The sequence below is a fragment of the Euprymna scolopes genome, chromosome 30 (assembly GCF_053919585.1).
Source record: "Euprymna scolopes isolate OS-2025 chromosome 30, ASM5391958v1, whole genome shotgun sequence".
Taxonomy (NCBI): domain Eukaryota; kingdom Metazoa; phylum Mollusca; class Cephalopoda; order Sepiida; family Sepiolidae; genus Euprymna; species Euprymna scolopes.
Genome location: NC_136511.1, coordinates 76,638,984 through 76,655,808, shown reverse-complemented (window position 1 = coordinate 76,655,808; position 16,825 = coordinate 76,638,984). Strand labels below are relative to the sequence as shown.

The 16,825-nt window shown below is 35.6% G+C and overlaps 1 protein-coding gene across 1 annotated transcript in view; it reads right to left on the bottom strand.

Annotated features, from left to right (window-relative positions):
- Positions 1-1,446: 1,446 nt before the first annotated feature.
- LOC145254844 (A disintegrin and metalloproteinase with thrombospondin motifs 18-like) overlaps positions 1,447-16,825 on the bottom strand; it is a 675,825-nt gene continuing 660,446 nt past the window's right edge. Inside the window, exons 21-24 of the mRNA XM_080113681.1 lie at positions 14,017-14,211; positions 9,706-9,918; positions 6,522-6,675; positions 1,447-1,660 (exon numbers count right to left, since the gene is read on the bottom strand). Of these exons, the coding sequence (XP_079969807.1) occupies positions 1,542-1,660; positions 6,522-6,675; positions 9,706-9,918; positions 14,017-14,211 (681 nt within the window). The 3' untranslated portion in view covers positions 1,447-1,541. The remainder of the gene's footprint in view (positions 1,661-6,521; positions 6,676-9,705; positions 9,919-14,016; positions 14,212-16,825) is intronic.

Here is a 16,825-nt window from a genome sequence, read left to right as displayed (position 1 = left end):
TTCGGCCATGATTGTTACTTTCCGCAAAATTGCATCGACACAATGGCCGCTTTACGTAAAATTACGTCCGTAAAATTGATTCTTCGTAAAATTGATTCTTCGTAAAATTGCGTCAAGTAAATATATATATCTTGACGTAAGATTGTGTTTGTCCAGGTTTATGGTCATCCGTAAAATTTGGCTGAGCCACGGTTACAGATTTAGTAAGTTTGCGTTAGGCAAGCTTCATGGCTTACCATATGATTGCTTTGAGCCACGATGACTTTTCAATGGGATCACGTTCGGCTACACTCGTGATCTTCTGTAAAAGTTCGTAGTTTTCATTAAGATGTCAATGGAGGCATTGTCTTAGCTTAAAATCTATTCCATTTTCAATCATATATAACTTTCGACTATTGAGACTTACCTCTTTCAATATGATTTTGTATGTGATGATACAGGATAAAATATTATTTGAAAAAAATGTTTGTCCATTTCGCGTCAGTGTTTATTTTTTTCTTTCACATTATTTCGCGCCACAAAGTTTATTTTCCTTAAAAATATAGCGCCAATTCCGACACTTTCTACTTTTGCCGTTTTTCCAACCGTAAAATCCTTCGGCATTCATATCTCATATTATTTGTCGTTAGTGTCTATTTCGCCTGCAATTACGCCGTCCCTCAGCATTAGTATGCTTTCTTTTTATATATACAAACAAGAATCTATTCAATACGTTTTTGTCTTTCTCTTCTATATAGTGTCTTCCTTTTTTTCTTCTTAGTTATTATTATCTGTTTCTTCTCCTCCTTTTCTTTGTTTTCTTTTTCCGATGAAGACATGAATTATAATCCCTTGAGCATAGGTCACCAGTTCTTGAGCATCGCTAATGTCCCGTTCAATGGCATATATCTTTTTGGTCCGCCATATTTGTTTTTCAATGTTTGAGAGAAATGAGTCGCCAACTGTCGACCCGATGCACATTCATTCAATTATAGGGACCAGATATTTTGAAAGTTTTCTTTTCTGTCGCAAAATTTGTTTCAAATTTGTAATTCTTTTTTTTTTATTATTTCGCGAAAGATAAAAAAACGAGTTTATTTTAAAATATGATCCTCAGACTGAGTTGTTTATGGCCTCCTTTTATCTGTTTCTCGCGTGCGACAGAGATACTTGATAAATCTTCTGTTCATATTCGTTAAATTAGATTACACTAAAAAAAAAAAAAATGGCCTCCAGTTGCAGCTCAGGTGTTGAAAAAGTTCTTTTTAATTCAAAGGGAAATTCTTTCTTGTCTACTCTTTCGTCTTAATTTTATTGTCTCCATCTCTCACGTGTCTTCTAGTCTCTTCCTGGCACAATATATGCAGTATATATATATATATATATATATATATATATATATATATATATATATATATATATATATATATATATATATATATTTGTATATATATATGTATGTATATATATATATATATATATATATATATATATCCTTTTTGTTATTATTGACAGGTGACTATATGCTCTGTACCCACGACTGCTCATGTCGCTGACTCATATTAATATTTATGCCGGGAGCATGTATAACAGCATTTTGTTCGATAGTTGCCGTAGGAACACATGTTGTTGTTGAAAATTAGTTGACACCATTTTAGCGTATCTATGCAGGGCGGCAAAGCTGCAAAGAGGAAAAAGAAAACATAATTATAATAATAGTAGTAGTAGTAGTAGTAGTAGTAGCAGCAACAACAACAACAACGTAATAATAATAATAGCAACATAATAAAACAGCATAATAATAATAATAATAACAACAAGAACAACAATAACTAATAATAGAGAATTGGCCTATTTGAAGAGAATCAAGTAAAAACTTGGACAGGGCTAAGAAAAGGGCACGTGAATAAAGAAACATAATCTCTACTTACAACTGCACGAAACAATGCGATTAGAACTAACCACATTACACTAAAATAACTAAGAAAACGGTAAATCTAGGGTAATAACTAGAGATATAAGATGAGCATGGAACTGCTCAACCAAGAGGAGATGAGAGACTTACAAATATTTGGTTGTCCTGGAAGCAGACACTATCAAATCTACTGAAATGAAAGAGAAAATTAAAAACGAGTTCCTGAGATGAACAAGCAAACTTTTACAAATAAAACTGTACAGTATAAATCTAATTAAAGGAGTAAACACCTGTATCGCTAATAAGGTACTCTGAACCACTCATAGCGTAGCCCGAAGAAAAATGTAAGCACCTTGACAAGTAAACTAAAGATGATTCTGATCGTGTCGATGAGAAAAGGAATGAAGGGGAGAGGAGTGATAAGTGTAAAAAGCTGTGTAGCACACACGAGCGCGCACGCACGCACACACACGCACACACGTAAAAAGACTTAGAAAAGTACATAACTCGCAATACAGATTAATGACCGTAGCGAGAGACACTATCAAGAAGATCAATACATCAAAGATTGAAGCCAGAAACAAAAAGACAAGAAAATAAAAGTGTGAAGGGAAAGAGAAAGCTAATGATTCATAAGAAGTACCAGAGAAAAGAATAATAATAAAAAAAAACTGGACAGGGCCAAGAAAAGAACACAAGATTAAAGAAACAGAATCTCTACTGAGAGAGGCACGAAACAACGCAATTAGAACTATCCACCTTAAACTACAATAGGCAAGAAAAAGTAAATGTAGATTCTGTGGACAAAGAGATGAAACTGTAAACCACATAATAAGTGCAAACTAGCTCCAAAAGAATATAAGGGCAATCACGGCTGGGGCTCCGCAAACGACTGCACTTCAAACATGCGGACACATTGTACATGTAAAAACCGGATACTGTCCTGGAAAACGAAAACCACAAAATACATGTAGCGCATGTAGCGTAGGCTGTTAGTCGGTTTGTGGAAGGTCGGTAAGCATGTTGAGAAGAGAGATATTCGCCACCGATCTTGTATACGCCAGAAACGCGTGTTCGTACGACTCCGAATAAAAAAGAATAACAACATTAAGAGAAACACATTTAAATAAGAAACATCAAAAGGAAGCACTCTAAAGCAAAGTTACATATTTACATATGTACAAAGAATATTTATTTATACAGACAAGTTATGAACAATACAGTGCTTGTGTACACGCGCGCGTGTGTGTATATAAACAAGCACGTATTAAGTAAAATGTTCGTTGCGCGTATTGTTAATTGTGTATGCGTATGTCTGACATTTTTATGTGATCACAAGAGTTAATTATCATTGTGTATGCGTATGTCTGACATTTTTATGTGATCACAAGAGTTCATTATCATTGTGTATGCGAGAGTTCTTTAAGATATACATGTGTATTCATCCTTAACTGGAAAAGGATAACGCGTCTGTCGAGGCACGTGGAAAAATTGCGCGTGTTCATATGGACAGTCAGACGAGAAAGAGAAAGAGAGGTGGCTAACGGAACAGGAAGTAGAAAGCCACCTGTCGGCTAAATCGGAATTTATGACCGGTGCGTAATGGCGATACGTTTGTGTCCGTGTGTGTGTGTGTGTGTGTGTGTGTGTGTGTGTGTGTGTGTGTGTGCATGATAGCCAGGGCTATGACAACAGCATATTATTTTCCTTGTTTTGATTCTCAGGTATATATCTATTGATATCTTCTATGTTTTATGTAGAGTGATGTGGTTCTCGGTTGATTAATTGTGTCTAACTGTGTCGGATATATACTAGAGAGTCAAGACAACGAAAAGAATATTCTGCTGTCATAGCTCTAATGATAGCATATCAGTTCGAAAAGCATCTACCCATAAGCATATAGAGGTACAAACAGATAAACTCATCCAAGAAAGGAGACCAGACATCATCATAATTAACAAGAAGGAAAGAAATTGCCAAATTGTAGATTTTGCCATACCAGCAGACCACAGGGTGAAAATCAAAGAGACAAAAAATGTGTCAGAAAAAATAGCAATGGAAATTTCAAAGTACCCTTTCTTTTCAAAATAAAACAATTTTGCAATCTAGTGGCGGGTGATCTCTTCTTTTTGTTACAACCCTTTATTCGCTTACTATATAAAATACTCGACTGAGCTTCAATCCCTGGTTACACCTTTTAAGACATTCATCGCAAAAACTCATCTTATTACCACAACTACAAAGAAAGGTTTCTTTCTTCTTCCGTGTGCCGAATATCAAGAGAAATTCTTTTTTACAAGGGTGTCACTACCTATCAAGGCCAGGAGGCCACTTGAGGATAAGGGTCAATGAGTGCAAGGTGGTCATTTAGACAACAGCTCAGTGATCGCTTTGGTAGGTATTGTGTAGAATTGGACTATTTAAGTAGACGGGACAGCGAGAACTTGTTCAAATTGGATTTAAAGACGACTATGTTGTAGTCAGCTAAGAAGCAACCCAGTGGAACAGAGTTCCATAGGCGGGCAATTCTAAGAAAGAAGCTTTGTTCATGGAATTTGCATTTAGATGTAAGCACTGATTGAAAGCGAGGGAATTTGTTGGTAGTTGTTGTAGTTTGACGAGTGGGTTTTGTGAAATTTTGGTGGTAGTGGGGCATTGAATGAAGCACATTTTCAAAAAAAAAAAAGAAAAGAAAAATGTTTCATTTTTAAAACAAAGTATTGCTTCATTGCGTTCTACAACTTGATTGTCTTCAAATCCCAATGTCAAAAAATACTCCTCATTAGTAGTCAAATTTTGAGCACTTCTACATTTTACGGACCATGCTGAAATAATAACGGAATTATTTAATCCATTCATAAGATTGGGAGTTAACTTTGTTAACTATTCTGTATTTTTGCCTTAGAATTTATTAACAAAAACTAATTGAATTTGACTTGAAGATCTTATCTAAAAATAGCATCATCCGTAAACTTTTTAGTTTTAGTCTTGTTCTGCCCAAACAAGGGGTATTGCCACTTGGACTTAAGGTGTTACTGTTTGGAACCATGTTTGCGGGGACTATGAAAGGAAATGAGCGAAATCTCTGTTCACGTTACATTTAAATTTCTGCATGTTAATACAGTTATGGAAGCAGGAAGCAAGAAGAAAATTATACAGTTTAGCAATCCGAGGAAAAAAGGCTTTTTGGGATCAAAGGAACGGGTTTGTCGGGGGTACAAGTGCAATTAGTCTATCAAAGCACATTCTATTAAAAATTACATATAAAACAAACACAAGGATTCAACATTGCGTGGATGGGAGAGAGGTTGGCGCTTTGTTCATATGTAACACTGTGAAGCGTCTGATGTTGAATATTAGGGAAATGCGGCACGAGAAATCGAACCTGGTTCGTGGGTTTTAGAATTACTGATACTTAATTCATAATATAAATAAGAGAGCTTTGAATTACATTTTCTTTTTAAAATAAGAGATAAACAGAAAAAAAATGGTCAAAGTTTTAAACAGAAACTCATCGCTAAAAATAGGATGGAGAAAAACAATGAAGGGAAGTTTAACGGGTCGACATTTGATATGTAGGAATATGGTATTGAATGTCGGGCGACATTAATAATTGACCGATTCAAACGCTTGATACGTATGAATGGAAGATCGATTTCTAACCGGCGCTGGCGAATTGGTATATAAACATGGCAAGTTGCGAAGTCGTGTGAATCTTGCCTTTTCTGTGGTTGAGGCCGAACGTGTCGGATCTCGTATCGACAGAAGAAGCGAGCCGCGTCCAACTCCTACCACGACGACGACGATGACGAACTTAGAAAACCAGACGTTCGCAGTGTTCGACACTCAACTGTTATACATTTATGTAACAAGTAATTAGTTTTTTTATTTAGCTTTTATAATACACTTAGACTTTTTACTTATAACAAGTCGTCTGTCTTTCTTTTCTTCTTATGATGTCACCAGTCTGATTGGAATGACTTTCTGGAGAATACCCGACTTCATTTTCAGCACGTGTCGACTTGGATCGAAGACAACGTGGGCAAGTAGGCACCCGCTGGCGTCACCCATACGACAAGAAGGAGCCGTGATCCAGAAGGGCCAACTCCCTTCCCAGCAGGGACAGCCGACCGGATGGGAGGAAACGTCATACATAGTGTGGTACATATCAGATCAGAATTTTTTTGGGACCCTGTCCAAGGGGGAGGGTCTATTGGTGGATGAACCATCCCAGATGCATGGGCGAATAGTGGCTTTTTAGATATACAGGATACTCTCAGGTGTGAATAATTTTCTAGCACGGTAGCGAAGGACCACCTTCTTCGCAACAGGCTTGGCAATGTTCTCAATATATTTGTTTTGCTTCACGTTGTCTGTGAATGATAAGCCGAGGGGAGAATCAAATTTTTTTCAGCCCATTCATCATTTACAATCCTCTCATAGTGTCCTTTATCGCTCAACTGACAATCAATCTCACTAACTCTGATGCTCCAATTGCTTTTAGCCTTAATAAATAGTAACTCATTACTAAAGAAAGAAATAACTCCCTAACCATAACACTCAAACAAAAACGTGTTAGTATTTCATTGAGACGGGCACCGAGTGTTAGTTGGGCAACGTCACTTACGTGTCGCACGAGGGCACGGTTGGTAAGAACAGCGTCGCACATCGACAGGTTTGTTATTCCTGCTGCAAAATTCATTCGACACAACTTGCCAAGTTCGACTGAGGCATTGCACGGCTCTCCTTTGAAGGCCTCGATCGCCGCAGCTCTGTGAACACTGCAAAGAGAAACAAATAATATAAGAAAATACGAAACCTTAAAACCTTATGCAAAGGCTTATGGATGTCCTCACAAACCCAGTACTAATTTTGATCTCTTGGGCTATTTGGCGGATAGTCATGCGTTGGTCTTCCAATTCCTTTGATCTCCAGATGAGAGTGACAGACGCAGGTTTCATACCGTATGATCAGTGTTTTGAAATGAAAACGGCTGAAATATTAAGGAAAACCCTTGAATATGGAGACTAACACACATTAACTACAGACACAAACTGGACATAGAACATAAAGGAGCCACACATGAAATCAAGAAAACTGAAACGGTATAAGTGTAAGTTAAACCTGCGTCTCTGCCTTCCGCCCCCTTTTTGTGTGCATACCCATAAATTGGCACCACACCAATTAAGTGAGGAGGGCCAAGGAGGATGGAAAGACTGAGGAGAGAGCACAAACAAGACCTCTGCTGGATGAGTGCAAAGAGGACTGGAACCTTGGAGAGGCTTATTGCTATCCAAATTCCTGTGAAAAACCAATTGTTGCTACCAATGAGAAATCAAAGCGGCTATTGCGATAACGCAAATTTAACTGAAAAGGTTATCGAAAGAGGTGAAGAGTACTGGAAATCTGGAAAGATTTGTTGCCACCCAGACTCCAGAGAACACCACAAGTTGTTCTCAAAGCCCGTGTGACTACTTCTAGTGAAGAAGAAGAAGAAGAAGAAGAAGAAGAAGAACAACAACAACAACAACAACAACAACAACAATAACAATAACAATAATAATAATAATAATAATAATAATAATAATAATAATCAGGAAGGATAAAAGGATCGAGGAGAGAGGAAAATGCTAACCAGACATCAATAGGAAGAGTGCAGAGAACATTGGACATTTTGGGGAGTTTTTTTGCTATGCAGGAAATACCAATGACCGTTGCCAGCGAGAAACCAATGGTTAGTGATTGTTGTGATAAAGTCATTTGCAATTAAAGAGGTGTAGAGCACTGGAATTCTGAGGAGACTTTTTTTCACTAAGATTACAGGGTACACCACAGGTTATTGCGGAAATTCAGAGTTGCGCCTCCTTAATGTGTCCTGTTTTTTTTTTACATGCAAACAAAAACGTTGATTAACCAATAGATCTTCCTCTCCATCTTTTTCCATTCTTTTTTTCCTTTCATCTTTTCCCTTTGTTTTTTCTTTTTTCTTTCCTTCGCTTTTTATCTTCTATCAGTCACTAGTTATGAATATATTAAAACAAACAAACAAACAAAAAACTACATGTCGTTAAAAAAAACAAAAAAACAAAACAAAACGTACATGAGACATACAAGCGATTTAACATTATGTTTCATCAGCAGGACTAGGACAACAGCATATTTTTTTTTCTTGTTTTGACTCTCAGGTATATATCCATTGATATCGCATATATTTTTATGTAGAGTGATGTCTGTGGTTCTCGGTTGATTAATTGTGCCTAACTGTGTCGGATATATACTCGAGAGTAAAAACAATGAAAAGAATATGCTGTTGTCACAGCCCGTTTCATCGGTACTCTCTTGTTTTTGTATTTTTTTAAAAGGTTTCTAAAAACATTCAATTGGTAAATGCGTATAATTAAAATTTTAATAATAAATAATTTAAAAATAATACCCCTGACAGTTTCATTGACTATATATATATATATATATATATATATATATATATATATATATATATATATATACATATATATATATATATATATATATATATATATATATATATAGGATAAAGATTAATAACAATTAACCTTTATACTCAATATTAATATAGCTCTAGGATACTTATCTCTATTGAGCTTATTATATATCTACAGTACTATGAGCACTGTTCCTTTAAAGTATTAATACATTAAATTAAACTTTGCTCTTTTATACTTCCGATCTAAGTCCCTCTATAATGTAATTATATATATATATATATATATATATATATATATATATATATATATATATATATATATATTCATTCATTGTAAACTAACTTTAAACTAGATCCCCAAAAAAGAAATCTTGGAGTTTAGAGTTAACCCCCCTTTTCCCTTGTCAAATAGCGATTTTTAAACCTGGAGAAGGTCGGAGGTTACATCTGTAACGTGGCCGTTACTTTTTAACCGTATCCTCACAGTACAAACCTCTCTGACCAACACCGCTGGTACCACTGTAAATGAACAAACAAATTGCAAATAAAATTCATTTGTTCGTGGTTCTTCCAAAACAAAGCACTTCATTATATTTCCAAAGTCCTATCGCACACGCATGTGCTTTTTAAAAATCTCTGTTTTCTCGCCACTCTAAGCTTTCTCGCCCTCGTGTTTACACGCCCATCTTCCCCGATATGCATTTTGCTTCTTCCTCAAACACGCAGAGTACTTTTCTCTCCTTTTTTTTTTGTGACGCAAGCTTGCGCGCACTTGCTAATTTGCGTACGTGCTTTAACGGCTGCTGCTGATAATATTTTCGCTAGCCAGCTATCTTTCGGCTGCTGCTGCTGCAGATTTTTCCTCACACGCGCCCATGCGCACTCTGTTACATATGAACTGGAACATTATGCAGATAACACTCAAGATGAGAATATTAGTCTTATTAATCCACATAATGCAAACAATAATACTTCATCTGAAAAAAATATCAGAATTGTAATTCGAAACGAATTTGTAAACGGAATAAAGAAGTGAACCTTGAGTTTCCTTTCGATAGTATCGTAATTCTCACTTTCCTTATTTTATTCTTTAGTCCTCACGTTCCACGATCGATGTTTCTAACAAAAGGGGAAAGAATTGCTGCTTTCTGGGTCGAAAGCTATGCATCCAACACTTGGCAAGATTTGGAACCTGTAGAATATTTTTTTTAGCTCCTTACATCAAGTGGCTTCATGCCTTGTCTGGAGCGACTTCCATTAAGAAAAGTGCTAGCCTCTATAAAAACAAACAAACAAACAAACAAACAAACAAACGTGTGTGAACACAAATGAAAAGATCTTTACTTACTTCCGACCAGTAGGAACTGATGTGCCAGTAGAAAGTCTCCGGAATCGGACAAGGAATTGGGTTGTCGCACGTTTTCTTCAGTGGAATGTTGGGTTTGATGATATGCTGACAATTAAAATCAAGGGTGACCTTTAAGGCGCCGGACAGTTTGTCAAGTTTAGTGCATTTTAACGTTCGTTTGCGTATACCTCCTGGGCCACAACTGGCTGTGCACTGCAACGAATAAGACCATTACAATCATGATAACAACGAGAGCAACAAAAATTACTACTACTACTACTACTACTACTACTACTACTACTACTACTACTAGGCTGCCCTGCCAATTCTTGAGAAACAATGGACACCTCCTGTAAGGGTAGTAGCGCGTGTAACCTTGAAGTAAAGGTTGCATAATCTCTTCCCATTTCTTTGCTGAGTCGGCATTGCTTGATTCCAGTTGCAAGAAGGCCAAGACGACTGGAAACAATGCCGATATAAGCGTGGAGAGCACATACAGCACCTGATATTCTCAAATAGGCACCCACTTTGTACTGACCAGGCTCAACGTCGCTTAACTTCGGTGATCTACAGGAACCGATCTGGCCAATCTGATTATGTCGTATATATTACTACTACCACTACTACTACTACTACTACTACTACTACTACTGATTATACTTAAAAGAACAAATTGTAATTGATAAAATTGTATATGCCGAAGATAAAAATCATATACATTTTATAAATTGACTTTTAATAGACGAAATCGATTCATACTATCGACTGTACGAAAAGCGTTTAAGTTACTCTTACGTCTACATCTTGTCTGTCTGGTGTTAAAGCGTCATTCCTGTTGGCTAGTTAAATGCCGCCGTATCAAAGTTTGTTCACAATGTGGGGTAAGTTTTTTGGCATCATTAAAAAATAGGGGCCATGTGTCAAGATCCTAATCTTGGAGTGGAAGGAGTTTTTGATAAACTCTATCACTACATTTGAGAGCAGGTGCGTTCGCAGAGGAATTTACATGAGATATTTGCAATATGCGAGGTTAAGTAAATAAGAATAATAACAAGTAAATAAGGACCCCCTCTATCTTACATCGATAAATAGGCGCGTACCCGTAAAAAATTAAGATTATCATATGGATCGTCAAGAGAGTAGAAGTTAGACATTGGGTTTACTTTCTGCAGCCTCGTAACTCTTGCTGTTCTTATTTTGTTCTTGTTATGAGGAACCACCCTCTGAATGGACTTAACCACCGTCCATATACACTGGAACACTCAGCGATCCTAGGTAGGGCTCTAGTTTTGGAGTTAACTTCGCGGTTTGGTGGAACGCAAAACACTCTTTTCATTCTGTAACCTCTGTTTTTCTTTTATTAATGCACGTCTTGACTCACACTGGTGTTTTGGGAGAGAACTTGAATGCCTACTAGACACTGTTCTCGAGTGTCTAAGGTCTCTTTGTACAAGGGGTTTGTCAGAACAACCTGGCATGAGGATACTTATTCCATAAAAGTAAACCCTGACCAAATATTAAAATAGTATTCGCTGCTTAAATAAGATCTCCTCACTATAGCTAACCCTAATTAGCTTTTAAGAGGAATGGTGCACTTTCCAAGTGATGTTACCTCAAGTAATAGCACGAAGATGGATACTCCACCAGACTAGATAAATTCTAGTCCTGGAATCCAGTAAGACCAAGAGACTAAAATGAAAGATATACTACAATGTATGAAAATGGTTAATTAGGGAAAGGAAATTAATTCTTTACTTACTCAGTGTTTGAGAAATAAAGAACTTACATGGAACATTCGAATATCTATGTATTTCATATAGAGTTCAAGTGTCAGCCACAGGTTGTGGACCCCTTGATTTCTGAGAACTTTGACTGAAGTAAAATAAAAAAAAAAAGTTTTATTTTGCCTAATTCAGAGGCGTAACAGTTCTTTAGTCCTCATATTCCATGATCGATGTTTCCGACAAAAAGGGGAAGAATTGCTGTTTTCTGGGTCGGAACATTTATTGTTGACTAGGTTTTGACTTTGTAGAATACTAGCAGTTCAGCTCAGCTTTGCTCGGGCCCTATGTACTGTTTATAACTTTATGTGCATATATATATATATATATATATATATATATATATATATATATATATATATATATATATATATATATAGTATAGTATATATATATATATATATATATATATATACTAACGTAATGTACTTGCAATAACCCTTATCCCTGAGTGGCTTCCGGGCCTTGATAAGTGGTGATCACTGTGTAAAAAATATATATATATTAAAAAGTTGGACTCATGTCCAGGTAACCTACATCTAAAATTTCAAGTGTTTAGACCCAAAATTGTCGGAATGAGTTTGTTAGAGTCTGCAAAGGTCAACTCTTTTAACTTTGACTTCTTGGCAGCCAAATTTTTGCCCCAAAACTGATTAAAACGTTTGCTGCATGTCTGAATATCCTTTTCAAATGTTTGCATCGAAAATGCGCTGAATAGTTTGCTAGATACATCAAAGGTAAAATATTTTGAACTTTGACCCTTTGGTAGCCAAATTTTCGGCCAAAAACCAATTAAAAAGCTTGACCTATGTCTGAATGCACTTTATGTTAGATTTCAAATGTTTAGACCAAAAATTGGCTGAGAGGTCGATATTTTTAAATTTTGACCCCAATTTTGACTCCTTAACATTTTATCGTTTTGGGCTCAAATCAAGTTAAAAAGTTTGATACATGTCCAAGTACGTACATTTAAAATTTCAGGTGTCTAGACCCAAAATTGGCGAAGGAGTTTGGTAGAGTTTTCAAAGGTCAAATCGTTGAACTTTGACCCCTTGACAGTCAAATTTCTGGTCGAAAACCGATTAAAAAGATTTTCCCAAATCTCAATATCTCTTATGTCACACCTCGAGTCTATAAACTGAAAATTGACAGAGTAATTTGGTAGGGAAATGTACACACACACACACACACACACACACACTATTTCAACTGCATTTGTGCGTCTGTGTGTGTATGTGTGTGTATATATATATATATATATATATATATATATATAATTTCTGTAAAAATATTTTTTATTTACTTATATTTCCTTTTTATACATGCCAATCCTTATTTAAGAAGCTCAATGTAATTACAGAGCATATAATGAATGAATGAAAAAAGTCTATATTCCAAAGTTCATGATGTTGACCATCTTACAATTTATTCTTTTAATTCAGTTGACATTTGCAATTCTTGACAGTATCTGTTTTGTAGCACAAAATCGTTCACTTAATTATTATATCAATCAGTGAATCTATTTTGCCCTTAACTCATCAGACGAAATAGCAACAATCAATCCATCAAAAGGAAATACAATGCGTTCGGACATGATTAAAACATCCGAAAATTTTCGGATGTTTTATGCATAATTTCAGACATCATAACAACGCAGTCAGTAATCCCCTCTGATCCATTCAGTTTGGAACGCACCTCGTATACTGGCTTAATTCTTACTGTTGGAACAACAATATCAAATAATCAATGGTTAAGCAGAATTAAGTAAACATCGGGATGGGGGGAGTTCTTCAAAGCACACGGTAATGTGGGGTTGGTGTGCAAACTTTGCACCTTCTTTGTTTTGTACGTGGACCTTTGCAAGGGGTCTTTCTGAAACATTGAAATATGGATGGGATCTGCATGCAATGTTCCAGAATTGGTGAAATATTCTACAAATATCGTTTTTAAATTCGGCATTTCTCCCTGCTGGAAACTGGACGCCATTTTGTCCACTTTTGAAGGAATCGAAGCTTGGAAGGACTGTGGAGGACTTACACCTTTACTCCCCCCTCCCATTTCCATTTTCTTGACATTAACTCCAGCTGAGGGGGAGGGTTGTTTACGTAACTCTTTATTGCTATTTAATGTATATATCAAATGGTGATGGGACGATTCCAACATTTTTCCCGATTCCGATACGATTACCGATTCTGATTCTTTAAAAATCTCTAGATATTTAACTGTAAAGTTGATAAATGTACCTTTTCTCAAACATAAAGATAAATTCGTGTGGGGGTGGGATCTACAGATTTTAGTTTTACTGGTTGTTTAAAATCAATAAATATTTATTATTTTATTATTACAACCAGCAGTGGAACATTTTGTTGTAAACAAAATCAACTAAAAATATAATTAACGGAATCGTTTTTGGTATCGGAAATTAGGCACAATTTTTCAGATTCCGATACTCCAAAAAGTTCCGATTTTTCCGATTTCGATTTTGATTCTGATAATCGTCCCAACACTAATATTTATACTTGGTACTTACCGCGCTCCAAGCTGAAGCTGCCCACTGGTGGATTCTTCCCTCTGGACACTGGGATTGTGGTCGGCATGTCCGGCGGGAGATTGGCTTCGGACTAGGACCACATTCTTTATCTGGAAGGTTCTCCCACTTTTTCGCTGTTCTCCGTGAGCAGGAGACCTTTCGAACCTTTGTTCCTTTACCACAAGAAACAGAACACTGCAAAAATAAATAACAGCCGCATTTTTGTTGGTTTCATCATTGTTTCTTCTGTAGGAATACGAGTGGGGGACATAAATCATAGACGTGGACGAAAGCTACTTGTGTTGAAGATGCGTACGATAAAAGAATGATACAAGGTGATCCCCCCCCCTGAAAACAACAACACCCATAATTTTTATTGTAAAACTGTTAATTTTAAGCTATTTTTACTTCCTCTGTCAGAATATAATAAACAACATTGTGAATAACTCGGGAATCTTACTGCCGAACTTGGGAATTTTTCTGTCGAACGCAGGAATTTGAACGGAATTTCGAACAGAACCCTTTATTTAATTCATAGAGGTAGCATGCTCTCCTTCCATCAGCCATGAATGGGTACTCGTGGCGTAGTAGATAGAGTACTTGATAAAATTTGGTTGTACAGTTGCATTCTTCTTGAGGTCGAAATACAACCGCAAATTGCTTACGACCTCTACCCAGTCATGGCCAACGGAACGAGAACGTAGTATGTTCTCGTTCCGTTGGCCATGACCGTGGATAAAGTATTGTTCCGTTCGAAATTCTGTGCAGATTCCAAGGTCCGACAAAAAGATTTCCGAGTTCGCCAAGATATACTTGAAGAAGGTCGGAGGTTACATCGATCGAAACGTTTTAAAGATAACACTCAGGATGAAAACAATAGTTTGAAGAATCCAAATAATATGAATCATCTCCAGAATTTAGAAACGTAATTGTGTACAACATTGTAAATCATATTTCCCCCTATGTTATGGTAAATAAAGAAAAAAAAAATGGTTGAATTTTAAGTCTAAAAACTTTATAAACGTTTATAAAATTCAGTAAAGTTTACATTTCTATTTTTTGAGAGTGGAAGTGGCGGTAGAGGTAATTAAAGGCAGAATATAAAAAATAAAATAATTGTTTTGGGGAGAGATTGGAGATCGGACTATTCCTTTGTCCCTCACCTAAATGGCTCGAAACGGTGCATATTCTCTCTTGATGACCCAACATTATCTGGATTACCCGATAAATGAACAAAAGCCGATAAACTTAATTATATACAAGTCTACAAGGAAAGCTCGGCCCCGAAATGGTGCGTATTTTCTTTTGATGACCCAACATTATCTAGGGTCCGGAATGGAGTACCTCATAAGTGAACAAAAAACTAGGTACGGGCAAAAATGGGCGGGCAAAAATAGGGGGGGGCCTAGTTTTGAAAGCCGATTTATCATAATTTTTTTGTAGGTTTCCGTCAACTTTTTGATTGCATTTGAAAGATTAAAGACAAAACTTAATTTCCAAAAGGAAAAAAAACATTTGTACACGCGGAAAAAAAAAAAAAGTTATGAAAATGTTTTTACGGCGAGCTAACCAATTTAGCTAAATTTTGAAGTTAAAGAAATTCATCGTAAAAATCCATTAAAAGATAAATATTAGTTTTCTGAGTCTATTTCAAAGATAATTAGTAAACTAAAGTCCTAAGATATTGAATTAAATAAAAAATACCTTGTTGATAGAAAATATAGCTTAATTAGCCTACAAAAAGCAAGTAATTATGCCGTTCGGCAAAACGCAATCGATAAAAGTTTGTAAGCACAAATATACGGGAGCCTAAAATTTTAACCAATCAAACCGCTGTTTTAAAATGAAGTCATGATAGTAAAAGGAGGTAGAGGTGTCAGATTTCTTTTTTTTCCCAGACGTGCACCCATACCTTTCTATTCTGAACGTTTGTATCTATTTTTATCATTTTTTTAATTAAATTATTTTTTATGTTCCTGTTTTTAAATTAATTTTTTAAAAATTATTGTTCGAGATTATATAAACATTATGTTATGTCGAAAGTTTCACCTTCTTGCGAGCAAGGAAATTATTAAAATCTTGCATATAAATATTATGCGAAATCTGTAATTAAAAAAAAGTAGAAATATTTTTGCTGTCATAAATATTAAATAAACAATGCTTAATTCAATGGTAATATCGGTAATGCGAGAAATTTATCTTTCTTCGAGTTATATCGAATTCATTAATACGGACTCTAGAACTTTTTTGTAATGTCCCGTAAAAATTATTTTTTTTATCGTTACAAATTACGATGCTTTATTTATATAAAAAAGCAAAAATAAATTCTTGCGTTTTTTTTATTTACTACTGAAAACCATAACTTTAGTTAAAGTATCTTCTTCTTAACCAAAATAATAAATTTCCACTAAGATTTAAATAAAAATAATTAAGTTCATTATATTCCACGATCATTATTCGATAAATACTGAAAATTTCATTAAAATTGGTTAATTCCCTGATTTTTTGTGAATTTTTAAGTAAAGGGATTAAGCTCAAGATGTTTATACATTTTGAGCATCGGCATTCATTTTGCCCGTACCTAACAAAAGCCGATAAACTTTATTATATATAAGTTTACAAGGAAAGGTAGGCCCCGAAATGGTGCGTATTCTCTTTTAATGACCCAACATTATCTTGAGTCCGGAATGGATTACCTCATAAGTGAACAAAAGACGATAAACTTAATTATATACAAGTCTACAAGGAAAGGTAGGCCTCAAAATGGTGCGTATTCTCTCCTGATTATAAGACCGTATTCTCTTCCGAT